Source organism: Zonotrichia leucophrys, chromosome 19 (assembly GCF_028769735.1).
Source record: "Zonotrichia leucophrys gambelii isolate GWCS_2022_RI chromosome 19, RI_Zleu_2.0, whole genome shotgun sequence".
NCBI lineage: Eukaryota > Metazoa > Chordata > Aves > Passeriformes > Passerellidae > Zonotrichia > Zonotrichia leucophrys.
Window position 1 is genome coordinate 7668237 of NC_088188.1, and position 25791 is coordinate 7694027.

A 25791-nucleotide genomic window follows, 5' to 3' on the forward strand; every position below is an offset into this window, starting at 1 on the left:
CCTGGGAGCCCCTCGGAGCCCGAGTGACCCCGCTCCGCTCCCGCTGAGCCCCGCACCGGGGCCGGCCCGGGGCCCGCAGGGGGCGCCGCAGAGCACGGTAACACCCACCCCGTGACGTAACGCCCGTACCGCCTCTCATTGGTCCCTCACCGCCCCGCCCAGACGGCTCCTCCCCCGTAGCTGCCGCTGATTGGTGAACACGGGGATAGGTCCCGCCCCCCGGGGCAGCGCCACCGCCCCCCTCGGCCCGAACCCGGAGCGGCGCCGCGGGACCGGGGCGTGCGCGGGGCCATGGCGAGCGTGGCGCGGGGGCTGCGGGCGATGCCGCGGCTGCTGCCGCTCCTCTGGGCGCTGCTGCTGCCGCCCTCGCTGCAGAGCCCGGCCCGCTCCCCCCACATTAAGAAAGCGGAGGCGGCGGCGGCGGCGCCCGGCGAGGCGCTGCGGTACCTGCACTCGGCCGAGCTGGGCGAGGCGCTGCGGGCGCTGGAGGCCACGGCCCCGCCGGGCCTGGTGCGGCTCTTCAGCATCGGGCAGTCGGTGGAGAAGCGGCCGCTGTGGGTGCTGCGCCTCACGGCCGGGCTGGGCCCCGAGCGGCCCGACGAGCCGGCCGGCGGCGCGGCCCTGCCCGGGCGGCCGCAGGTGAAGCTCGTGGGGAACATGCACGGGGACGAGCCGCTGGCACGGCCGCTGCTGCTGCGCCTGGCCTGGGAGCTGGTGCTGGGCTGGGCCGGCGGCGACGAGCGCATCGTCCGCCTGCTCAACACCACCGACCTGTACCTGCTGCCCAGCCTCAACCCCGACGGCTTCGAGCGCGCCCGGGAGGGCGATTGCCGCGGCGGCGGCGCCGAGAGCGGGCGGGAGAACAGCCGCGGCCGCGACCTCAACCGCAGCTTCCCCGACCAGTTCGGGGACGCCGAGCCCAACCTGGAGCCCGTGCCCGAGGTGAAGGCGCTCATCGACTGGATGCGCCGCAACAGGTGAGCGCTGCCCGGCCCCCTCTGCCCCGTCCCCTGTGCCCGTTTCCCCTCGGATTCACTCCCCGACGGTGTCTTCCAGCTTCCAGCCCTTCCCGGTGCTTCCCAGCAAAGCCTGGGGAGAAAAGGAGAAGTAATTTCCCCACCTGTTTATCCCCCTGTTTATCCCCAGCCTGCCTCCCAGCAGCCAGGACCATCCTGCACTGGGGGAGCATTTGGTGGCCCCAGGTTTTGTGCAGCCCCGCGGGGCACAGCCCGTGTGCCCTGCACACACACCCAGGTGTTCCGGCCTCCATGGCCATCTGCAGGTCTCCCATCTCGCCGAGTTTGTGGCTGGAAACTTCTCACCTGCTTCGTTGTGAGCTTGTCAGTGGGTCTTGCTCTTAGGGCCGATAATGCTTACTCCACAAGCTGTGGGATGCTGGAAATATTTGGGGTTAAGCATCTATGTATGACCATGTTAACAAATTGTGTTGGACAGGGCTTCTTCCCCTCATCTTTGTGTTGCATGGGAGATTCCCTGGATTTAGCAATAATGCTCTGTGCAGCAGCATTGCCAAAGACAGGCCCTGTTTCTACAGCCACCTTCCCCAGGAGTTCAGTTGAAGCACTGAGCCTCAAGCATCCCTGCTGACCCCTTGGTCTCTCCTCAGTCTAAGGGGTAGCCCAGGGGGAAGCTGCTGTACCTGGAGTGCAGCAGCCCAGGAGAGGAGATGGTGCCTTTAAAGCCCAGCTCTGGTGTGGGGATCTGAGGCAGCCCCAGAAAATGCAGTGGCCAAGCTGGGCACTGATCCTTCACTTGCCATGTGTTCTTCAGGGAGCTCTGTAAGGTCCAGACTACAAAGGTCAATGCAGCCAACTGTGGGAAATTGTGCAGAGAAAGCAGCAATGTGCTGCAGCAAACTGTGGCCCTCTTCCCAAAGTAGGGATAGAAAGAGGTGAAGAGGGGGATGACAGTGCACTCCAACCAGCACAAAAAGCATTCAGCATCCCGCAGTGTTTGCTCATGTTTAGGAAACAAGATTTATGTCAACAAATGATTTTCATTAACCCTTGGTGGATGGCAGTGCCCATGGGGATGGTGCTGCAGAGGAATTGCAGAAACTTCAGAAGTAACTCTTGTCCTGAGAATCCTTTAGGACAGCTCTGGTGCAGCACTTTGCACTAAAATCCCTCCAGAGTTGGTTCAGCACAAAATTAGCTACTGGGGAAACTCATGTGCATTCTTTATATAATTTTGGAAACTCCTTGAACTTTTTTTATTTTTTTCTCTTAGTGTGTGAGGTGGGATTTGCTCTCCCACCTATATTTGCTATCAGTCTCAGCCAGGGTGCAACAGGAAGAACATGGTGCTTTGTGTGTCCCTCTGCCTGGCAGCACCAGCTAATACTGGTGTAATTGTTAGGCTAACATAACTGCTGATAGAAAAATGAATGGGTAAACAGAACTGTTTGATTAAAAAGGGAGATAGTGGGTGTAATGCAATTTGTGTGCACTATTTTAAGCAAGGTGGAGGTATTGGTCACATTACCTCTGCTTGGAAACCAAATCCCATTTGAGCAAATGCACAGGGGAGCTTTTTCCCTCAGTGCTGTGTTTGGTGGGAAGAGAAGAACAGAGAAAATTACCTTTGGGATTCACTGAAATGCTTGTGCAGCCTGTGATCAGACAGAAGGGAAATGTGGGCCATGCCCTGTTATGTTTTATGACTTGAGGTTTTAGCAACTCTGTTTCACATCCAGATTTTATTTGTGAGTTAATTCTGCTGCACATACCAGGTGTCCTCAGAGCTTGACAAGAGTGCATTGCTGTGTCTGTCGCCAAGTCTGGGGCCTTGGCCTTAGGCTGCAGAAAAAAACCTGTTCAGAACTGATTCCACTCCCAGTGTGTGCATTTTGCCTCATTAATCCAAACCAGACTTTGGGGGCTCCAGAGAGTGTGATTTAGGTGGGGAAGCAGCAGAATAACTGGTTGGGTGGCTGTAGCCAACTTCCTGTTGCAATATTTCCAGTCTGACTTTTTGTCCCTTCCCTTTCCTCCCCAACCCCAGGTTTCTGCTCTCTGGCAATCTCCACGGGGGCTCTGTGGTGGCAAGCTACCCCTACGATGACTCACCCACGCACAGGCTCACAGGAGTTTACAGTAAATCAGCTGATGATGAAGTCTTCAAATATCTGGCAAAAGCTTATGCTTCACACCACCCCATCATGAGAACTGGCAAACCCAACTGCCCTGGAGAGGAGGGAGAGACCTTCCCAGATGGCATCACAAATGGTGCCCAGTGGTATGACGTGGAAGGTAAGCTGTGCTCACCTCAGAGCTCCCATCCACACCAGTGGTGATTATCACAGAGGAAAGCACTGGGGGTTAAGTGATATTTTTGGCTTTGAATGTGTTCTAGCAGCTTGAAATGGAGAGAGGTGGCATTGTGGGAACACCAGCTGATGAGTAACAGCCTGGGAGGTGTTTGTAGGGAAGAGATCACAGCAAACTGAAGGGTTCTTTCTGACCCTATTATGTAGTGGAGAGTTGTCCTGCACGTGGGAGGCTTCATGTGCCAAATGAATTCTTGTAGGTCTCTTGACAGTTGCTAAATTTTGATACAGGAAAGAGGAAATGATTCCTAACGGTATTAAACCAATACCAATGTTCTGTGAGCTCTTTTAACCTCTGAGCTTGTAATTTTGTGATTCTAGAATAACCTGCTGTAAAACTGTGTGAAATTTAGATGTGTTTTGAGCTAACCAAGGAGTTCTTGGCAGCTTTTCCATGGGCTGCTCTGCTCGTAGACCTGTGTGGGAGGTGACAGCCTGCATGACCTGTGTGGGAGATCTAGAAGGGATCTGAGATTTGCCCTGCAGGGGCCTCTAGGAGAGCTCCTGATCCCTCCATGGTGCAGCTGCCCATGGAAATGAGCTGAACAGGAGCAAATGACCTCCTGGTGCCACCACTCTGCTGTGCAGGTGGAGGTTACAGGCCTGGCTCAGCCACACAGTTGCTCTGTGTGTGTTGGTTTGGTTGAAAATTTAAATAATAATTCATGTGAGGAGGAGCTCTCATGGAAGAGAGAGCTCCCAGGTTACCCCATTGCTGCGGCTCCTTGGTGGATGTTGTACAGACAGGGCAGGAACTTCTGTGGTGAGAACACAGCAAAAAAGTTGCAGAAATGATCTCAGAAGTTGTGTTGCTGTGCTGCTCTGGTTTTTTCCCTTCTGCTGTGGCTGAGGGATGATGGCAGAAGTGCTGAGCAGGCAGTGACAGGCAATGCTGTTTATCCTTCAGAGCTTGCAGCTTAATGATTTCTGGTAAGACAGTGTGTTTCTGGAACATGGCTTTGCAGCAGAGTCCTGTGTTAATTCTGCATCCAGCTTGCCTGGGGAGGCTGGAGAGGGATCCATTACAGGGCCTGAACACATCATCTCAGCTGGAAGAGGAAGGCTTGAATTTTAGCAGTGGTTGAGTCATCCCCCAGGGTTTCACTGGGCAAATAAGATGTTGTGTTCAAATAAGATGTGGTTTGATCTCTTTCTCTACCAGCTGTCTCCTTCCCTCTACCCTGCTGTTTGCAGGCTCAAGGTTCATTCTGCTGCTGTGAGAAGTCCAGCAGGAGGAAAGTTTGTGTAATCTGGTGACTTGGCTTGTGAGGGAACAGGATATCCTGGATGATCTGGGCTGCCTTGTTGTGGTGGCTGTTCTGGGCAAACACCTTGGATGGGAAGTTTCTTTGCTGCAGCTCTGTCCTCGTAATGAAGTGGGGTGGGTGTGCTCTCAAAGCAAAGTTATTCCAGAGCTTTGGGTCTGTGTTCTCCTGACCCCAAAGAGCTGCATTTTTCACTGCAGGGATGAGTTTTTCATCCTCCTGTTTGGCTCTGAGGCTGGTTGGTGGCTGTGGCACTGATGTGTGAACCTTGCAGGCTGCCTTTGCTTTGCCATCAGTACAGAGAATTGGTATCATTTTCTTTTCACAGGAAATAAAAGGTGTGAACTGCAGACCAGATTGCTCTGTGCTGCTGTCACTGTGATTTACATCTATCCAATAGCCTCCAGCACCCAGCCTCTGCAGAAATAAACCCTGTCTCTGTGACAAACCACAGGCTGGGGCTCAGCACTGATGGCTGCAGGGCACTCAGGGGCAGAGATTGCAGGGAGGATGCACTGACTGCACTCTGAGAGTGGAACATTGCTCAGGCTGACAGCAGAGTTCCCCCAGAGCCAAGGGATTCATGTAACATGTAACCTAGGGAGAGCATGGGTGAGCTGACCAATACCATGCATGTAATTTGATGTTGTGTCAGTTCACCCCTTTGGGGCTGTAGGTTTTAATGTTTATTTTTAGTAGTGGACACAGAGCAGGCAGAGGGGAGTCAGTTGTAAGTGCTGTGACAGAAGCACCAAAACCATCAGAGGCTGTTTTGAGTCATCTGAGTTGCTGAGCTCTGTGCCAAGGACTGCAGAGGCTCGTGCTTGGATCAGGAGGCCTTTCCCAGGGATTGCAGCATTGAAATGTGTGGTGAAGTGAGGCTGGGGAAACCCCAGTCCCTGAGCTGAGCTCTGGAGGTGGATAACCAGAGCTCCTGGTTCTGTGAGCTGTGCAGGGCACCTGCTCAAGGCCTCCTGATCAGGTTGTGCCAGGAGAGATTCCTGCAGGCTCCAAGTGAACCAAAGCCAGGAAAAACAAAGAAATGGGAACACAGTGTTTCAACAGGTGGAAATTTTCCTGCCACATTTTATCATGTGAAATCAAACATGCTGGAGAGCAAACTGCCACGGGATTCATTGTCCCACAGTTACCAGCTCAGTTTTATGCTGGTGCCAGGCTCCATTAACTTCCATTTGAGTTTGCAAACAGCCTCTTACATGTGTCAGACCGAGGTGGCAAGTACAAACCATGGGAGTAATTGCTGAGGTCAAGTGTGCACAGAGGAAGATGGATCTCTGCCAGACAGCTGAATTTGGCTCCTGCATTCCAGCTGCTGTAGATAAGCACATTGGTGACTGGGATGCTTTTGGAGGCTATCTCTTGCATGCTCTTTCTCTTCCTTTTTAACCTCTGAGGGTTTTAACTACCAAGTGGCTGGTTCAGATCAAGGGAATACATGCAGAGTTGGGCTGGAGTATGGAGAGCAGTTGAGAAACCACTCTGAGCTGTGGGCAGGATGTGCTTTGCCTTTGTGTTGTTCAGAGATCCAGATCAGAAACTAAATTCAGCATTGAGCATATTTTGTGGGCAGCCTTGGAAGGTTTGTTTTTACATGTAGTCCCTTCCTAAAATACATTTTCTTGCTGGTTTGTCCCTCTGATGTCCAGGTGTTTGAGGTGTTTCTGGTGTCTACTGAGAGGCACTTCTCAGGCTGAAAGTGGGTTTTGGTTACCTGTGTGCTTACTGGGTTGTTTTGATTGTGGTTACCAGCCACACTGAGCTTCCAACCAGCTTTTGGGGGCATCCAGCTCAGTGCAGTTAAAACAACTGCTGAGAACAGTGTGGCATCACTGTAGTGGCCTCTGTTTCCTGGGCATGGCAGAGGGCACTCACACTGAGTGAGCTCTTGCAGAAGCTCTCAGCCATGTCTTTCTGCACAATTTGCTGCACTTATGTGCTTGTATTTTCATGAAAGTCTTGCTGCAGTTAGTTTTCTTCTAGAGAGAAGTATTGGCTTGGTGGGGTGAATGTCTGAAGGCCTCTTTTCACACCTGTCATGAGCTGCTGGGCAGGGCTGTGCTGGTGCAGCTCCTGGGGAGAATCTGCTCTGGGTCATGCAGCTGCTGCAGTTGGAGGCCCAAACCTCACCTCCTCTGAGTTTAATGATTGCAGACTAATGGACCAGAACTTTCTTCTGCCTGCTTGGTGCTGCTGCTGGTGCTCACTCAGTCCCATGCTATGAGAAAATCAGTTCTGAGCAGAGTCAGCAACTTGTGCCATGTATTGAGTCATGTCTCCAGCTTGCTTGGTGCCATCTGCTCTCTCTGCAGAGCAGACATCATTGTTTCCCTGCTTTAACTTAGCTGCAGGTTCCTGATCTGCTGGTGTCTGTTCCAGTGAGAGCTGGAATCAGTTTTCTGCATAGTGCAGTTTGAAAATAGAGCCCTTCTTGGCTGGCCTGGCAGGCTTCTCCTGGCACGTGGAGTATTTATGGTATCTGGATCCTCAGGCTTGACTCTGGAGAGCTGCATTCTGCTGGTTTGAGCTTGGCAGGGAGCAGAGGCCCCCCTGTCAGCGTGAGCTCTGCAGTGTTTGTGCTGCTGGAGCCTGGGATCCCTGCCTGAAGCGCAGCCCTGATGCTCAGGGAGTGGGTCAGAGCAGGGGAGAGGTTTGTTCTGAGCATTTCTGTGATCTGCTGCCAGCCAGGGGCTGACTTGCTGTGCCACTAAGCTGCTCACTGGTAAAAAGGGCAGTGGTGCTTCATGGGGAGGCTGAAACTTTTCACAGTGTGGGCTAAAAGACACCCCGTGGTTAAAATGCTGAAGTAAATCCAAGGGGTTATCCCAGACATTACGCAAACAGAGTAGAAGCACGATAGCCTGGCAGTTTTTTCCCCTCAGGTGTGTATTTTCTGCTCTGCTCCATGAATGCAGTGCCCTGCTCATGGCAGGCTGAGTACAGAGCTCTCTTTACCCCTCTGGGTCTCTGCATAGTCAGGGGAGGCTGTGCAGATGGTATGTGGGAAAATACGTAATTCCACATGCTGTAAAAATAACTGTCCTGCTCTGCAACAGAGCTGTGTGAAGGCCAAATATGTGCAGTGGATACAATCCAAATTTTCAAGAATGCAGTGTACTACTTTCTCCAAGAGACAGTTTTACCAGAACTGATGTAGCAAGCTCTAATTTTGTCCGTTGCTGCTCTATTATGGGTGAGCATCTGTCCTAAATTTGCTTGAATGGCAGATGAAGCACTAAATATGTTTCATAATGGCTCTGGTTTACGTTTTTGGGTGTTTTCAAGTGCATTAACGTCCTGCTAGGAGCAGATGGTTATGGGCTGGCAAATCATTTGGCTCGGCGTGGTGTTTACTGGTGAGAGAGCAGCCTGCTGTGCCTGCCTGCTCTGAGCCTGCTTACAGGAGCTGAATGAAGCTGAGGGTGGATCAGACCCACAGCCCTTGTTTCTCTAACCCCTTGAACTGAGTCTGAGAGTTAGAAAGTCCTCCAGCACGTTGTGACCCCCTGTGCTGGACAGGAAAGTCTCTTTCCTGTTTTGATGTCAGCACAAGCTGCAGTGCTCTTCTGGCTGCGAGGGACATTTGGTTTGTTACAATAAAAGCTCCATGTTCCCTTAGCTGCACACTCCCAGGAGAACTGAAAGGAACTGGGACATCTTTGTGGTCCCATCCCACACATCTGCCCAGGGGCCTGTTCTAAATCCTACTTTATGGTGTTAGTCCTGCTTTACCCAGCTGCAGTGGGGCTGTTGAATTCAGGGCTGTGGACTGTGACCTTCTGGGCCAACACCTCTGCTAGAAACCTCCTCTGCTTGGTCAGGTGCTGCTGGTTTTCAGCTGTTCCTGCCCAGGCATTAACACAGCCCCTGCCAGTGCCAGGCAGTGCATTTGCATCAGGATATTGATCCTTTCTGGCTGGTTGATTGGCCAGTGCCATGGAGGGCCCCTCACTTCAAGGGGCTTGTGGATGATTAGGAAACTGCTCTAAGGAAATGAGGTCTATTGGCAGAGCACTGATGCAGTGTTTCAGTGGGCCAAGCAAAGGATGGGTGCACAAAATCTGCATTTCTAACAGACCTTCCTGCTGGGGCTCTGCAAATCTGCCACAGCTCTCTGCTTTCTTTCTCCTGGACTTGACATCTGCCTTCTGTGCAGAAAATGCATTGCTGTTCTCTGAGAGAGGGACTTCTGAGGGTCACTTCAACTCCCTCAGCTCATGCAGAAGAGCCTGTGGGCCTCTGTGTCCAGGTGACCCTTGTAGGAGTCTCTCTGTTGGTGTGGAGGCTGCAGGTGCTGCTGAACAGGTTGGGTTGGAGCTGTCTAAGAAGTGGTGGCCAAGGCTGTGAGCCACCAATCTGTCTGTGTTATAACCAAATAAGTTTGTGTAAGCCAGAAGAGTTTGTCAGCATGCAGTAAACAGTGTGGTGTCTTTCTTACTGACACAACTGCCTGGTTGGGTGGTGGGAGCAATCCTTTCATGTGGTCATCTGGCTGCTGTCTTGTGGGGGGGTTTAGCAGGGTGATTCTGACACCTGTTTCACAGACTTGTGGTTTTGCTAAGAGGCTTTTGGGAGAACAGTTGGCCTTGAAACTGATTCCAGTGTGCAGATTTGAGCTGCCAGCTCCCAAGTTGATAGTCTGCTATTCTTTTCTATCAAAGGCCTCAAACTCATTTTGAGTGAAGTAACCTCTCTTGCAGGCAGACCTCACAAATCCTGAGGTAGCTTAGAATGCTCAGGGAAGGACTTGGCAGCTGGGATGCTCAGAATCTGGTGTGCCTGCCCTGGCACACGGGGTTTGTCATGTCTGGAAATGTAAAATGAACCTGTGTGAATTCCCAAGAGCTGTGCTGATGAGTTCAGCTGGTGGAGCAGTGGGACAAAAGGACTGTCACTTTGAGCTGCCTGTGGCTGATTTGAATGGCCCAGTGTTCCAGTTACAGCACAGGGTGTCATCATAATGTGACCTGACTTTTCTCCTTAGGCTGCTCACTCTGGAGCAGGGGCAGCATCCTGGGGAGGTGCTGTGTGGGGCTGAAGGACAAGGAGAAAGAGCATCCTGAGGTGGGACGTGTGTGCATTGCTCTTGGGACATCTCTGCCTCCTTTCCTCAGGTGGGATGCAGGATTACAACTACGTGTGGGCCAACTGCTTTGAGATCACATTGGAGCTGTCCTGCTGCAAATACCCACCGACCTCTGAGCTTCCAAAGGAGTGGGAGAACAACAGGGAGTCTCTCCTGGCTTTCATTGAGAAGGTAGTGAGGGCTGGGCTGGGTGTGGGGTGGCAGCTGTGAAACCTGTGCAGCCCATCCTGGGCTGGGAGCTCCATGTTCAGGTGCCCTCATGGCTTTGTTTGCTGTGTGAGGTAACACAGGTGCTGCAGCTTTGTTTGGAGGTCAGTGGCTACAAAGCTGCTGTGTTTCTCTGTGGCTCTGCCACAGCTCCCACATGCCCCACAATGACAGAGCTTTGCTCTTGTGGGGTGCAGCATTAGAGGGACTGATTGGTGCAGGTCTCCATAAGTCATGCAAAGTCCTGGCTGGTCTCAGTGCCATGAATCTCCAGTGATGTTCACAAGCATCCACACTGCTCAGAGCCTGGCTTGCAGAGCCCTCTGCCAGGCTGTCTCCAGATGCTGTATGTATGAGTTGAGTAGGTGACAGATCAGAGGGATCAGAGGCAGCTGAATTTGGCCTGTAACCCTGCTGTGTTCATATTGCAGTTTCCCAATGTTGATGAATTAGAGTTTGTTAGGGAGGGTGAATTCTGAGATCCTGCTGCCTTCCCAGTCCATGCTGGAATTCCTGTCTGGCTGAGCATTGAGTCCTGAGCAGCTGCCCTGCTCTGCTGCATTTGGGGAAGGGTGAGGGGGTATTGCTGCTTTAGGACATTCTCTTTCAGATTCCCCTGATGTTGCCTGTCTTCAGCCAGGCCCTGTCATTGTTTTCCTCAGGTGCACATTGGTGTGAAGGGCTTTGTGAGGGATGCAGTCACAGGAGCTGGCCTGGAAAATGCCACCATTGCTGTTGCTGGTATTGCTCACAACATCACAGCAGGGAGGTTTGGTGATTACCACCGGCTGCTGGTGCCTGGGACCTACAACGTGACTGCTTTTGTGATGGGGTAATGTCTCTGTGGCAGCCTGTGCCCACACTGCCAACTGCTCCTATTTCTTCTCTTGATTTCCCTCCCCCAAAACACCCTATGTATATAAGGGGCTTGGCTGGAAGCTGCAGCAGTAAATGGTTCCAGCTCAGAGCTGCAGCTGCGTTTGCTCCTGCAGCAGGGTGCTGTTGAGTGCACAGAATTCCTGTCAACTTCTGTTTGACTGCTTGTATCAAATTGCAACTTCTGTGCAAAGGGAAGTGGAGTAGGGTTACCCCAACAGGAGTTTGTGTTGTCCCAAGCCTGGGTGTGGATGTGTAACTTGCCTTCTGAGATAGACCTGGGGCTTTTTCCCTGCTGAGCCTGTGGACTCTTGCAAGGACAGCAGTGGAGCTGGGTTTGGTGGCAGAGGGTGAGTCCCTGTGACTCTCTGTCATTAACATCCCAGTGCATTTGGGCTGCGGGGATCAGGCTGGAGGGAAAGCAGGGAGTTTTGGCCTCTGCTCTGCAGAGCCTCCTTGCTGAAACCAGTTGTTTATTCCACAGCTACACACCAGTGACCAAAGAGAACATCGAGGTGAAGGAGGGAGATGCAGCAGAAGTGAACTTCTCCTTGCAGCCCACTGCGATGCCACCAGCTCCTAACGTCACCCAGCTGACAGCAGCTCCTGCCCCTGTCACTGCCATCACCCCCACCCCTGTGCAGGCTGAGGCCCCAAACCCAACCCCTGCCCACGAGCCCATCCAGCCCGTGGACTTCAGGCACCACCACTTCTCAGACATGGAGATCTTCCTGCGGCGCTACGCCAACGAGTACCCGGGCATCACCCGCCTCTACTCCGTGGGCAAGTCCGTGGAGCTCAGGGAGCTCTACGTCATGGAGATCTCTGACAACCCTGGTGTCCACGAAGCAGGTGATGTGGGAAATCCTCCTGAGCAAGGCACAAGTGTGTGATGGGGTTTTAGGATGAGGGAAGAGACGAGGATCTGACTCCATGTTTCAGAAGGCTTGATTTATTATTTTATGATATATGTTACGTTAAAACTATACTAAAAGAATAGAAGAAAGGATTTCATCAGAAGGCTAGCTAAGAATAGAAAAAAAAGGAATGATAACAAAGGCTTGTGTCTCAGGCTCTCTGTCCGAGCCAGGTCACTTTGACTGGCCATTAATTAGAAACAACTCTATGAGACCAATTACAGATCCACCTGTTGCATTCCACAGCAGCAGATAATCATTGTTTGCATTTTGTTCCTGAGGCCTCTCAGCTTCTCAGGAGGAAAACTCCTAAGGAAAGGATTTTTCATAATAGATGTCTGTGGCACAAGTGCAAGTGACCCTTGGGAGAGGCAGAGCTGGCGCCTCTCCTGAGAGACTGAGCTGCTCCTTTTGGTATCCTTTATTAAAGTGTGAGTGCAGGGGTGTTAGAGCATGGCTGGGGACATCTTTTCTGATCATGGAGCTCTGGGGAAGAAGGACAAAGACTTCCATGAGACATTGTTCTTTTTGGGGTTGTGGGAGCAGAAATGTGAGTTTTAGGTAAATGCCCTCCAGCTAAGCTTGCAAGAGCAATGCTCAGGGTGGTGAGGTGGCTCCAAGCTGTAACATAGTGGCTATAATTGTTTCTGTGGTGTAACCATGTGTCTGCAGGTGAGCCAGAGTTCAAGTACATCGGTAACATGCACGGGAATGAAGTTGTGGGGCGAGAGCTTCTCCTGAACCTCATCGAGTACCTCTGCAAGAACTTTGGCACAGATCCTGAGGTGACTGACTTGGTGCAGAGCACACGGATCCACATCATGCCATCCATGAACCCTGATGGCTATGAGAAGTCCCAGGAAGGTACTGCTGTCTGTGCCAAAATCTGTGGGGTTCCTAGCTTTCAGAACAAGCCTTTGGGTTCATGGAGTCCCTGGGAAATCTGGAAGCCTTGCTTGGAGCAGGAGTGCTCTCCACACAGGGAGGCTGGGAAGGGAATTGGTGTGTGCTGTGGGATGAGTGGGTGGATCCTGATTGATGGATGCTGGAAGCTGTTGGGGAGAGCTCTTATACTTCAGCTGTTCTGTGAGCTGCCCCTGTTTGGGTCCCCTGATGGTTTGTGGCAAATCCAGGGCTTTTTTTAAAAAAAGACATTTCTTTGACACAGCTCTTGCTTGCTCTGCTCTGGTCCATTCTCTTAGTAAATGCAGTGTGGGAGCCAGGCTGTCTGCAGAGCCCTTGTCCAAGGATAACACAGACTTTCACCATGAGGTTGAAACTGGCAAAAACATCCTTCAGGGAAGTCTTAGAGCTGCGTGGCTCTTGCAGATTGGCAGAACAGCCTTTCCAGAATCACATTCTGGAAGCAGAGCTCTGCTTGGGTTTAACAAAGAACTTGTCTGGCTGGTTTGAGAAGGTGAGCTCTGAGGTTTCTGTGGTCGTGACATCCGGCTGCAGAGATTGTTCATGGTTCAGTGCCTTGCTGCTGGTCTGGCTGCCCTGAGAGCCTGAGCAAACACCCTCTGGAAGGGCCCCCAGGCATTGCTGCACAGAGCAGGCCACTTGCTGGGCAGGGCCTGGGTGCAGGGGGCCAGCACTGCTGTGCTCTCTGCTCTCTTCACCAACAACTACTTGTAAACTCTGTAATAAGAGGTTGACACCTCTTCACAGGGCTTGAACTTGTGTTTCATTTTCAGGAGACAAAGGAGGCACCGTTGGCAGAAACAACAGCAACAACTATGACCTGAACAGGAACTTTCCAGACCAGTTTTTCCATGTGACAGACCCTCCCCAGCCAGAAACTCGTGCTGTCATGGCCTGGCTCCAGTCTTACCCCTTTGTGCTCTCAGCAAATCTGCACGGAGGTACCACATCCAAACCAAGCTCCTTCCTCTGAGCTGGGCTCTGTGGGAGTTGCAGGGAGGTCTCCAGGGTGTTCTAGGTGTGCACTGGGGAGCTCTCATGCTGCAAGATGGAGCAGAAACAGGAAACAGAGGGTGAAAATTGTGTCCCCAGACATGTTTGTAGGGAGTTGAGGTGGCTGCTGGGAAGATCCTAACCACTTCTCTGAAGGGAGCATCTGGGAGATGGGGATGGACTTTCTTGTCAGCAATTGCTCAGCAGATGGTCTGGGAAAGGGATATAGAGCTGTGGCTGTTAAGGGCTTTGCAGCATTTATGGAGTGAATGCAGTTCCTGAAGGTTCCCTGCCTTGAATCGCATGGCGGAACTATGAAATTTGCAGTAATTAAATTATCCTTTTGTAGTGTTCTAAATTAAATCTCTGTGTATTATAGTTTACTCCCTAGACAGTTTGTCTGCTGGCTTGTAGCTGTGGTAACTTGCAGGTGGATGTTTTGTTGCCATTGTGTTTGGTTTGTAGAGCAGAAGTGTCATGTGTGGGTGTGAGGGGGCTGGCAGGTCTCCAGCTGCAGTGGTGTCTGGGGTTTTGTGGTGCTATTAGTACAGCTTCCTTGGGGAAACCTTCAGCAATAAACTCCAGAAAGCTGAAAAACTGCATCATTTGGGTCAAAAGCACCATGCATGTTCTGGGAAATTCTTCCCCTTGCTTCCACTTTTCTGTGAAAGCAATTATTATATGGTTGTGTTCAGCCCTGCTTCATGTAAGAGCCAAAGCTTTGATGTTGTTGTGGCTTTGGTTCTCCTTCCTGACTAGGTGTGGTGTTATCTCTTCCTGTGCTTCTGTCTCTGCTATCCACTGGGCTTAATGCTTTGTTTAATGCCAAGTCTTGAGAAACAGAAGGCTTGGCACTTGCTGAAGAAAAATTTCCACTGTTATGCTAAGGGATCACTGGGCAAGCACCCAAGTATGAGCCAAAGCTTGCTTTGCCTGCAGGTTCCCTGGTGGTTAATTACCCCTTCGATGATGATGAACAAGGAATAGCCATATATAGTAAATCCCCAGATGATGCTGTGTTCCAGAAGCTGGCACTTGCCTACTCCAAGGTAAAGCTCTAACAGGAAAACGGGCACATCCTGCTGGGTTGACTTCTGGGAAACTCCTTTCCAGCTCCCAGGGAGCCTCCTGAGCAGCTGATGGAGGTGGGTGCAGGCACTGTGGGTGAGGGAGGATCCTACAGGAGGCTCCCATTCCATGAGTGATGCCCAGCTTGCTCTGTCTGCAGGCACTGAGGGAGGAGAGCTCTGTGCAAGCTCTTTAAAGGGTGGTGGAAAATGCTGCTCATGGGCTGGGAGGAGAGAGCAAGGATATCTGGGCTGGGATTGGGTGTGGGAGCAGCCAGTGCTGCAGTGATAGACACACATCTGTGTTTGGTAACCCTGAATGTGTGACTAAGGGTACAACAAGAGTGCCTGTGGCTGTGGAGTGCAGGCTCACCTTCTAATGTTGCATCTTGTTTTATAGGAAAATGCAAAGATGTACCAAGGAAGCCCTTGTAAGGATATGTACCCCACTGAGTACTTCCCACATGGCATCACAAATGGGGCTCAGTGGTACAATGTTCCAGGTAAAGCACACCTGAAATCTCCTCACTGTTTGTCTTCAACTTAATGCATGTGCAGCTTAAATAATTTAGTCTGCTCAGTCAAGAACTCTGCACTGGTCAGCTCAGATTAATGGGACTCAGGTTTCTTTTATAACCTCCTAAATAATGTACCCTAATAAAGTTATTCTCAGGGGAAGGAATTTATAGTGTAGTTTCTCTGCCTATTAGCAAAACAGCTTCATAAAATTTTACAGCACTTTATTAGCATGAAAGGTATTTACAAGAAGGAAGGTTATTTGTCTGCTCTTTTGGCATCCCTTTGAAGCTTGAATCCTGCCCTGTGTAAAAGCCTTTTCCCTTCAAGTCTGTGCTTCATCTTTCTCTGATATCTGATTTTTTTTTTTTTGAGCTGTGGTACTTCAGAAGTCAAAGCTTTTGCATTCTTGTTGTAGGTGGGATGCAAGACTGGAATTACTTACATACAAACTGCTTTGAAGTGACCATTGAGCTGGGCTGTGTGAAATACCCCAAGGCTGAGGAGCTGCCCAAGTACTGGGCACAGAACCGGCGCTCACTGCTGCAGTTCATCAAGCAGGTGAGGTGCCCTGACCTCAGGCCAGCTCCCTCTGGGTTTGCTTTAGACAAGTCAGAATGAACAGGGTGATCTGGCCAGCTCTCCTGGCTGCTTCCTGGCCAGCCTGGCTACCTGCTCTACAGAAATCACCCCCATCAGAACCTATCTTAACTACTCTCTCTTCTCAACATACTAAAAATCTGTATGGGAATAGCATCCACATGATGCAAGTGGGGGCTTTTTATGTAGCACTACCTTGAGTTTCCTGAGGCTGGAAGGTCCCTCATATTCTATTCCTATCTAAGTGGGGCTGGTGCTGCACACCTGGGGTGTGCAAACAAAGGTGTGGAGCAGAGAGTGCCATGCTGATACCCTGAGCCAAACAATTGCTCATTGTACTCATCAGGTGATCCTTGTCCACACCAGCTGCTGGCCAGTCCAACCTGAGCCCTTTTGGAACATCTGGCTCCTCTGGGAATGCTGAAAATGTGAGGGATGGGAGGCAGAGCTGGGGCTGGCACTCAGCAGAGCTCCTTTGTGCAGGTTCACCAGGGTGTCTGGGGCTTTGTGCTGGATGCTGTGGACAAGAGGGGCATCCTCAACGCCACCATCAGCGTGGCTGACATCAACCACCCCGTGACCACCTACAAGGATGGAGACTTCTGGCGCCTGCTGGTCCCAGGGACGTACAAAATCACAGCGTCTGCCCGAGGGTGAGCAAGCCCCAGAGGAGGAGCAAACTGCTGCATGACTGACTTCCCACTCAGGAGTATTCCAGCACCTCTGCCTGCCTACAGCACACGTAGGCATGGGTGTTCCTCCTGCCCCCTGGCCTGTGCAGAGATAGCAGTGTGAGATTCCTGTGGTGTCAGACTGCTCACCTGGCACTGGGCAACAATCCCAATCCTCCCTTGTTAGGAGTGGATAACTTGGTGTCTTTGGGGGGAATCCCTTTCCAGGCAGCTGCCCACAGAAGTGACTTGATCACTTCAGTGCTGCCAAAATTCTGTGTTAAAGCAGCCTGACTTGTTGTCTTGCCAGTCTGCCATGTAACCCTGAACACCTGAGCCAAAAGCAGCTCAATGCCATGTTGGGGTCTGAGTTGTTCCCTGTCCTCCTGCCATTCCCACATCCCTTTGAGCTGTTCTTGCTCCTCATTTCTGTGCCTCTCACTGTGGGCAGGGAAGCAGTAGCAATCCCATGTGGGTGTGTAGTCAGGAACAGGACTGGCTTGTTGTCCAAGGTTTCAAATGCCTGATGTTTTCTTGTGCCTTCTCTTCCCTGGGCAGGTATGATCCACTCAGTAAGGTGGTGGAAGTTGACAGCAAAGGTGGGGTGCAGGTCAACTTCACCCTTTCACGGACAGACAGCAAAGTGGAAGAGGGGAAAGGGCTGGTCTTGAACACTCCAGACACCAGCAACCCCAACGAGAAGGAGTTTGAGACCCTGATCAAGGATCTCTCTGCTGAGAATGGTCTGGAGCGGCTCCTGCTCACCTCCTCCAGGGATGTGACTCCCTACAGATACCGGCCCTACAAGGACCTCTCCGAGTTCCTCCGGGGCCTCTACCTCAACTACCCCCACATCACAAACCTCACCAGGTGAACACAGAGCAGCAGCCTGGGCTGGGGATGTTGGGGAGTTGTTAGTCATGAGCACAGTGCTGAGATGGGGGGCTCACCCCTCCCTTCCCTGTGCTCTCTGAGGAGGGGGGAGCCCCATGTGTAAGGACATGGTAGCAGAGCAATGGCTGCAGGGCCTCACAGGTGCATCCATGTGCTGTTCCCTGACTTAGTTCCCCAGGGATGCTTGGGACTGGTGATATTCCCAGCACTGATATCCCAGATTTTTGTTCCTTACTATTTTGTCTGTTCTTTAAATCCTTTCTGACATCCACCCTGCTGCAGAGTCCCCAGCAAAAATGACCAGCTTTGACTTACAAATCTCAGATGGCCTTTTTTTCATTGTCTGCCTCCAGATTTTATTTCACTAGTGCAAGACACTTTTGTGTGAGTTTGCCCTGGGCCAAGGTCTGTGCCCTCCTGCAGAAGACCAGCTGCTGCCATCCTCTGCTTTCCTTTGTGACCTGTAACGCTCACCCTCTGTCAGCTTTAGAAAGCACAAATCCCTTTGTCCCAGGGCCTCATTTGCTTGTTGTAACCAGGCACAATGTGCTCATGTGCTGTCCCTGCTGGTGCCAAGGCTGCTTTGCTGATCTGTAGCCTCTATTGTCCCTGCAGTTGCATCAGCCCTGAGCCTGTTCCCTGCTTTCCCTGCACTCAGTTTGCCAACTTAGCAGCATGGCTGTAGCAACAGCTCCTGCATTACTGGGAACAGGCCTCTTTTGTCCTGCTTTGTAAATTAGTTTGATGTCCAAATGTGTCCTGCTCTGAAGGGAAAAAAGAAACAGAACAAAACCCACCACTGGCAGCACAGAGGATCCAGCAGTTCCACATTTATCATGATCTCATAGGCTGTATGGAGATGTATGGAGCATTGGATATTGTGTGCATCTGAACCTGGATACACCCTTACCCAGATGCTGGTGCTCAAACTGATGTTCAGGGTGAATTCTGTTCAGTGCTGCTGCAAATCTGCCCCCCTGATCTGGTTGTATTTCTCTTGCTTTTGTGGCCTCCCGCTGGAGGCTGGCAGCACTTCCTTTCCACACTAGGATTTCTCCATGGGGTCAGGCTGGAGCTGCAGCTCTCTTGCTGAGCTGACACTCCCATTTCCCATCTCTTGGCAGCTTGGGGCAGAGTGTGGAGTTCCGCCAGATCTGGTCCCTTGAAATCTCCAACAAGCCCAACGAGTCCGAGCCTGAGGAGCCCAAGATCCGCTTTGTTGCTGGGATTCACGGGAACGCTCCCGTTGGGACAGAGCTGCTCCTGACACTGGCAGAATTTCTTTGCATGAACTACAAGAAGAATGATGCTATCACAAAGGTGAGAGGCCAATTCAAAAACATCCTTGGAGCCTTCCAGCTCTAGCCTGAGATGACAGTGCTCACTGGGGGAGACTCCTGCCTTTGTGTGGGGCTTGTGGTGGTTCTCTGTGTAATGGGGAGGTGTGTAATCCATAGGATGAGAAGCTCAAACTGCAACTCCTAGCTTAAGATGCAGGGAAATGAACGCTCCTAATTACACTTTGTGCTGTTTCTCCTTTTGCTCAGCTGATAGACCGGACCCGGATTGTGATTGTGCCTTCCCTGAACCCCGACGGGCGTGAGATCGCGCAGGAGAGAGGCTGCACCTCCAAGATCGGCCAGACCAACGCTCATGGCAGAGATCTGGACACAGATTTCACAAGTAAATAACTGCCCCATGGCTGGCTGGAGTCCTTGGGTTACAGGGTCTGCCTGTAAACAAGGCAGTGCTCCAGCCAGCACAGCTGCTGGGAGGCTTCCAGAGCTTGGATCTTCTTTACAGACAGCAATTTGCAGTCTCTTATGTGCAAGAGACAAAGCAGAGTTATTTAGGAATAGGAGAGGTCAGATAATACCTGATGTATTCTTACTCTTAATGGATTTCTTTCATCTCTGAAAAAATGCCCTCTGTTCATGCTGCCCAGAAAGAGTCTCCTTTTTCCATGTTTTTCTGGTTTCCATGTAACTGTATCCATAGCACTGTATCAGCCCACCCTTCCTGAGCAGGAAATGTTCTCTGCTCAGGTTTGGCTGGGATCATCCTAACTCCTTCCTTAAGAAAATGTCAATTGTGTGACATTGTTGTGAGCAAACACACATGAAATACCTTCTGCAACACAAAGGAAAATAGCTTGGGGAATTTGTGGTGCTGCATGTTTGTTTAGCTTTGCAGATGAATCCCCCCATGCATAGAGTAGGCTGGGTGCTTTACTTGATTGGTCACTTCATCTGCAGAGATCTAACAAAGGCCTTTTCATACCTGCAGCAGACCTAATTTCTGACATAAAGGATGTACTTCTGGCTTCTCAAACAGCAGAGGAAACTGTTCTTAGTTCCTTTTTCTATTTGTTATTCTGATTTATAGGCAATTACACCCGGTACTCGGCGGCGCGGGAGCCTGAGACTAAAGCCATCGTGGAGAACTTGATCCTGAAGCATGATTTCAGCCTCTCCGTTGCTCTGGATGGAGGATCTCTGCTTGTCACTTACCCCTATGACAAGCCAACACAGTCAGGTGTGACCAACTGCCTGGTTCCCCTCAGGCTGGCTCTGCAGAGGTTCATGTGACCACGTGCTGTAAGGGCTTTTTGTGCTCGTGGTGTTCTGTAGCCTCCTTTGTGTTCAGCCCTTTGTGTGTGCAGTTGACAGTCTGTAAGTAAATCTATAAAACCTCACAGGGTTCAGCTAGGGATCAGAACATTTACAATTTCTATGCCTACAGCAGTATTTCAACTTTTCCTTTGCCAGAACTAGTATAAAACCTGCTTTTGATACTGCCCCTTATTGTTAGGGATAATAGGAATGCTCCTGAAACATTGTGTCTCTGTTTAGTACAGGATCATGGGGTTAAAATGGGAATATTCCCCATGCAGGGAACGAGAGTTGCATGCTCAAAGTCTCTCTTTTCCTGTTGCAGTGGAGAACAAAGAAACACTAAAGCATTTGGCATCTGTGTATGCAAACAACCACCCAGTGATGCATTTGGGCCAGCCAGGCTGTCCAAATAAGTCAGGTATGTTTGGCTGAATCCTTTAACCCCCTGTCAGCTTGTGGCAGACTCTGCTGGGCAGGCTCTGGCTGACAGCTGTGGTTTTGCTCTTATAGATGAGAATATTCCTGGTGGAGTGATCCGTGGCTCAGAGTGGCACAGTCACCTGGGAAGTATGAAGGTACTGCTGCATGGCACAGGGCTTCTCATCTCTGCTAATAAAAGAGCATGTTTGTCCTGATGTCTGGGCAAAGCTTCTCCCCCTCTAGCTGCACTTTGCAAAGCTTTTTTTGTTACCTCTTTCCTTGTAACTGTGGTTTTGTTTTGTGCAGGATTTCAGCGTGACGTTTGGTCAGTGTCCTGAGATCACTGTTTATACCGGCTGCTGCTACTTCCCCAGTGCTGGACAGCTTCCTAGCCTGTGGGCAGACCACAGGAAATCTCTCCTTAGCATGCTTGTGGAGGTGAGCTGCAGGCTGTGGGAGGAAATTCTGGCAGGGACTGAAGTGGTGGGGAGGGGGAAAGGAAGAGAACAGCATGGGGAGTTTGTGGTTTGGTTGGTGCTGTGTAATTACAGATGTTCATGGCTTAGGCTGTGTGAGGAAGGCAGCAAGTGACCAGGGCACAAGATTTAAACATCTGTGCTGTTGCCTTGCGCTGTTATTTATTGTGAGGGTTGGGGATGGTGACTGGGCTGTATTTTAGAGATCTCATTTTAGTTACAAAAGCACTGTAAGCTTGGATCTGAATGTGAAGTGTTTGAAATGCTTTGTTTCAGGTCCACAAGGGAGTGCATGGCATTGTCCAAGACAAGAGTGGCAGGGCAATTGCTAAAGCTGCCATTGTTCTGAATGAAGGCCTGAGGGTGTACACTAAGGAAGGTGGCTATTTCCACGTGCTCCTGGCTCCAGGTTTTCACAGCATTGATGCAACAGCCAGTGGGTACCAACAGAAACATGTCAAGGTATGTGAATGTTCATGTTGGAGATGTTTCCCCATTCCCTGTCACATAAAATCTTCCCTGTTTGGGCTCTGCCTGGCTGTGCCTGTGTTTAGCTGCTGATTAGGTGCCATCAGGAGCTGTTTTCTGCCTTGACAGAATGGATGGAGAATGACTTTCCAGCACAGCAGGGTGGTTTTGGGAGTGCCTTTTCTTTGCATGGCACTTTGATCAGGGCAGGACCAGGCAGATGACAAATGTCTCTCTTGTCTGGATCCCCAATGATGATCTTACCTCTCATGTCTTTCTGCAGGTCTTTGTACGTGATGATGCACCCAGCTCTGTGTTCATTGTGTTTGACACAGAAAACAGGATTTTTGGGCTGCCAAGAGAGCTGGTTATAACTGTGGCAGGTACAGTGACATTTTTTTATCAAAGCTTGGAGCTTTGCTTTCTGTACCAGCTCATGCTGACAGAGACTCTCCACTGAACTGGGAAAGCAGCCTGCAGGCTTAAGCCATCTCCTGCTTTCCCTTCTGAACACACTCTTGTCCTTGCAAACTCATCAAACAGCCCTTGGTTCTGCTTGGTAGGAGGGAGGGAGGAAATAAAATGTTTTGCAGGGATTTGGAGGGTCCAAAATGTACTTTGAGATCTCTGGAATAGGGAGAGCTTGTGTGCATAGGAGATCTTGCTTCTTCAAGGCTTTTTTAGGTGACATCAGGTAAGCATGAAGAGATTATTTTATTTTCTCAAGGTGGCAGCTGCTGGGGAGAGGTGTGTGGGAGTTTAGACCCAGAGGTCTGTAGTGCAGCTTGGTGATAATCTCCTAGATGTCAAACAGAGAAAATGGAGTGTGTCCTGTTCTGGGAGCAGCTCTCCTGTCCTCCATGGCCTAGGAGGAAGGAGCAGGGTCACAATGAAGTGAAGGAAGTGGTTGTGACTGCAGGAGGGAGGAGAGATGCTGGCCAGCCTGGGAGCCTCTGGCCTGGTATTGTAATTAAAGAGCCCTGATGAAGGCAGGAATGATGCATCTGACTCCATGTTCTCTGAAGGCTAATTTATTACTTTATTAAACTGTATTATATTAAAGAATACTATATAAAGAATACAGAAAAGATACTGAATGCTAAAAAGATAATAATGAAACTCGTGACTTTTTCTAGACACAGCTTGGCCATAATTGGCCAATGAGTTAAAACAACTCACACTGGAATCTAATCAGGCAATCACCTTTGGGTAAATAATTTCTAAACACATTTTACATGAGCACAACACAGGAGAAGCAAATGAGATAAGAATTGTTTTCCTTTTCTCTGAGGCCTCTCTTGCTGCCTTTCAGCTTCTCAGGAGAAAAACCCTGGGCAAAGGAATTTATCAGAGAATGTGAATGCTACAGGAAGGGGGAAGGTGGCATTAACTTTGGTGTCCTCTCTCTGGCAGGTGCCAGCATGTCTGCCCTGGTGCTCACAGCCTGCATCATCTGGTGTGTGTGCTCCATCAAGTCCAACAGGCACAAGGATGGCTTCCACCGCCTCCGGCAGCACCACGACGACTACGAGGACGAGATCCGCATGATGTCCACTGGCTCCAAGAAATCCCTCCTGAGCCACGAGTTCCAGGATGAAACAGACACTGAGGAAGAAACACTGTACTCCAGCAAACACTGACACCTCCAGGGCAGGAGAGGAGGTTCCCATGGACCGGACCTGGTGGTGGGGGGCGATCCCTGTGGGTCAGTTTTGAAATGTTAGCTTCAGGATGTGTCCTCCAGAGGGGTGGGTGGCAGCTGCCAGCTTCCCTCTGTTTGCTCTGTTCCTATGTGCAGGCACTCAGTGGGTGTTGGAGGCTGTTTCTGAGGTAGGGATGTGGTTTGTTACATTTTTGGGTCAAGATCTGGAGGTTTGTATGATGTGGTTTGAAAGGCAGCTTTAATAGGGCGGCCAGCAGAGCTCTTGGCATTTCCCCAACATCTCAGCACAGGGAGCAGATGGTGGGGAAGTGCCCCAAGACCTGCACAGGGTCGTGGTCATAACACTCCAAAAAAGATCTCTCTACCTGTTTTGATTTCATGTTTTCCACTACATGCTTGGGGGAGCCCAGGTCCTTCACGTGACTCTACATTCTGCAGAGCAGCCCTCAGAAAAAGCCCCAAAAAACAAAAAATCCTTTGATTCTCAGCTGTTCTCTTGGAGCTTTTCCCACCATGGGTTGCTGTGGCCTGCAGTGGTTGTGGAGCACCTCTAATGTGTCACTACTTTCCCCCTCCTGAAGGCTGGGGGAGATGACATTGCTCTTGATGTGAGCTGGAGAGAGTCAGAGCTCCAGTGAGCCCTGACAGAGCTCCCCTGCCTGCCAGCTCTGCCATGCTGCTGTTCCTCACTTCTGGGGAGCAAAGAAACTTTATCCCCATCACCCTGGTTGTGTTTTGTTTGTGTCATAGGCTTGGCTTTGGGGTCTCATGTTCATCTTCCAATAGCTCAGTGCCTGAGAGAGCAGCTGGAAGGTTGTTCTAAGCAAATTGATTCACTGATCTGTAGAAAACCTGATCAATTTTGCTCAAATCCACCACTATTCAGGAGGAAACAGTGAAATCTGACCACTGCTTTATATTTGAGCATTACTGCAGCAGCAGGGAGAGGTCATGGGAGTATCCATGGCCCAACTTTGGTGCTAAATTCTGAAGAAAACCTGCACCATTTGCTACTGTCCACCTAATCACCAGGCTCTGGTGATGGCAGGCAGCAGATTTTCTGCTGGCTTGGCTCTGTCCTGCTCCTGGAGTGTGGAGCAGGAGCTCCATCTGTGTGTGTGGCTGCAGCTGTGGTGCAGGGAGTGAGGAAGGGCTGAACTGTGCAGAGGGAGAAGGGAAAAGCAGCCAAATCCTCTTGTGTAGCAGGAGCTTGGAAAGAGGAGCTGCAGCACACATCCCCAACACACACGTGGGATTTGTGGGGAATAGAAGAGGTGTCCAGAAAAAAAGAATGGTTGAAATGTTTGATTTCCAAAGCCTTTCTGTATCTCTGATGTTCCTGTGTTTTCTGCAGAAGCAGAAGGCTGGGGTTAGATAGGCACTTACTTTCTTGCTCATTTTCTTTTTTAATTCTTGCCCCACTGACCTGGTTTCTGAGATACAGGAGCCTTAGGCCTTGAGTTTGCCCTGAGCTGCTCTGGGGCTGTCCATGGGTGAAACCTGCACGTGGTGTCTGTGGGTGGAGGGGTTGCACCCAAAACTCTAATGGGGTCTGCAGGCTCTGCAGGGCTCTGACTGATCTCCTCTGGGGGAACAGCCCCACTGCAGTCCCCTGGGCTGTGTCACCTGGGGCAGAAGCTGTTCTTGTCCCCTACCTGTGGAAATGCCCTTCCAGAGCCACGTGGCTGCAGCTGTGCTGTGTCATCATCTCATCTGGTTCTGGGCAGGGACAGAGAGAACCCTGAGATAGCAGTGCACCTCATTCCCTGTTCCACAGGGAATTCCATTGCAGGGAACACAAGGTGTGGCTGGGGAGGTGTTCTGGGAACAGGGAGATGATGATGCTGAGCACTCCCCTGCTCCTGTCCCACATCTGCTGTGACAGGACTGCTCTGGTTGCCTTGTGCAGGAGCCATGAACATCTCTGTGCTGAGCAAGGAATGGGGTTTGGTCCTTTTTTGTCCCTTTTCCACCTGAAATGGGCTGCAGGACACCAGCACACAGTAGCATTAATCCTGCCTCATCTCTGAGCTGTTTCTCCTTTAACCAGAGACACAGTAGGTTTTATTTAAAGTCGAGTTTGCAAATGGCTCTTGGGGCTGTGTTTGGGCTTTCTTTGCTCTGGCAGCAGGAAATGGACAGAGCTGGCCCTGCTTTGTCCCTGTAGCAATAAGTCCTGTTAGGAACTGGCCCTTTCCCTCAGAATGCATTCAGAATTAGCTGTGGGATATAGTTGTGTATATTTAAGGTGAGTGGATTTGAGATATTTTGCAAACGTGTGAGACTTTTCTACGCAGCAGGACCGAGGGAGGTGCCTGGCTCTGGCTCCAGATCCGCGTTTGGAGCTTGGCCGGCCCTGGGGCTGTTCCCGGGCGCTTCGGGAAGGCAGGAGCGGCTCCCGTGCCCTCGGTCCGTCCGTCTGTCCGTCCATGCAGCCGTGCCCCGGGCCGAGAGGAGCCGGTCCCCGCGGGCACCGTCCCTGTCGCTGTGGCTCCGTGCACTTGTGCCTTCAGATAAATAAATGTAATTTTCAAAGGGACTTGAATCGCCGTTCCGGGCAGCGGGAGGGGAGGGGGCGGCGCGGGGCTGGGCCTGGCTCTGCCCTCGGCCGCCGCCGCCTGTTTTTTACCTGTATTCCGAGATCAATAATCTGTATAAAACTATTTTGATGTCCACGTGCGTTCTCTCGTTCTTCCTTTACAACGGGGGGGCGGGATTGGGATGGGGATCGGGGCTGGAGGAGCAGGATTTTGGTGGGGATAGGGG

At 51.0% G+C, this 25791-nt stretch overlaps 1 protein-coding gene across 1 annotated transcript; it reads left to right on the forward strand.

The window, feature by feature from the left end:
* The first annotated feature begins 254 nt into the window (after window positions 1–254).
* On the forward strand, window positions 255–25700 carry CPD (carboxypeptidase D). The gene is made up of 21 exons (XM_064729059.1): window positions 255–977; window positions 3025–3272; window positions 9747–9889; window positions 10588–10757; window positions 11286–11653; window positions 12391–12582; window positions 13416–13583; window positions 14575–14684; window positions 15103–15205; window positions 15637–15779; window positions 16302–16471; window positions 17048–17359; window positions 18508–18703; window positions 18931–19066; window positions 19769–19918; window positions 20321–20416; window positions 20509–20573; window positions 20725–20856; window positions 21171–21356; window positions 21646–21745; window positions 22776–25700. The coding sequence occupies exons 1-21, from the start codon at window positions 292–294 to the stop codon at window positions 23000–23002; spliced, it is 4101 nt and encodes a 1366-aa protein (XP_064585129.1). The 5' UTR covers window positions 255–291; the 3' UTR covers window positions 23003–25700.
* Window positions 25701–25791: the final 91 nt, after the last annotated feature.

Bases quoted from the DNA above. Each gene is read 5' to 3' on its own strand.
- CPD (XM_064729059.1), top strand. From the start codon at position 292: ATGGCGAGCGTGGCGCGGGGGCTGCGGGCGATGCCGCGGCTGCTGCCG. The intron at 19,067-19,768 runs GTAAATAACTGC...TCTGATTTATAG, and splicing joins TCTGGACACAGATTTCACAA to GCAATTACACCCGGTACTCG. The intron at 19,919-20,320 runs GTGTGACCAACT...TTCCTGTTGCAG, and splicing joins TGACAAGCCAACACAGTCAG to TGGAGAACAAAGAAACACTA.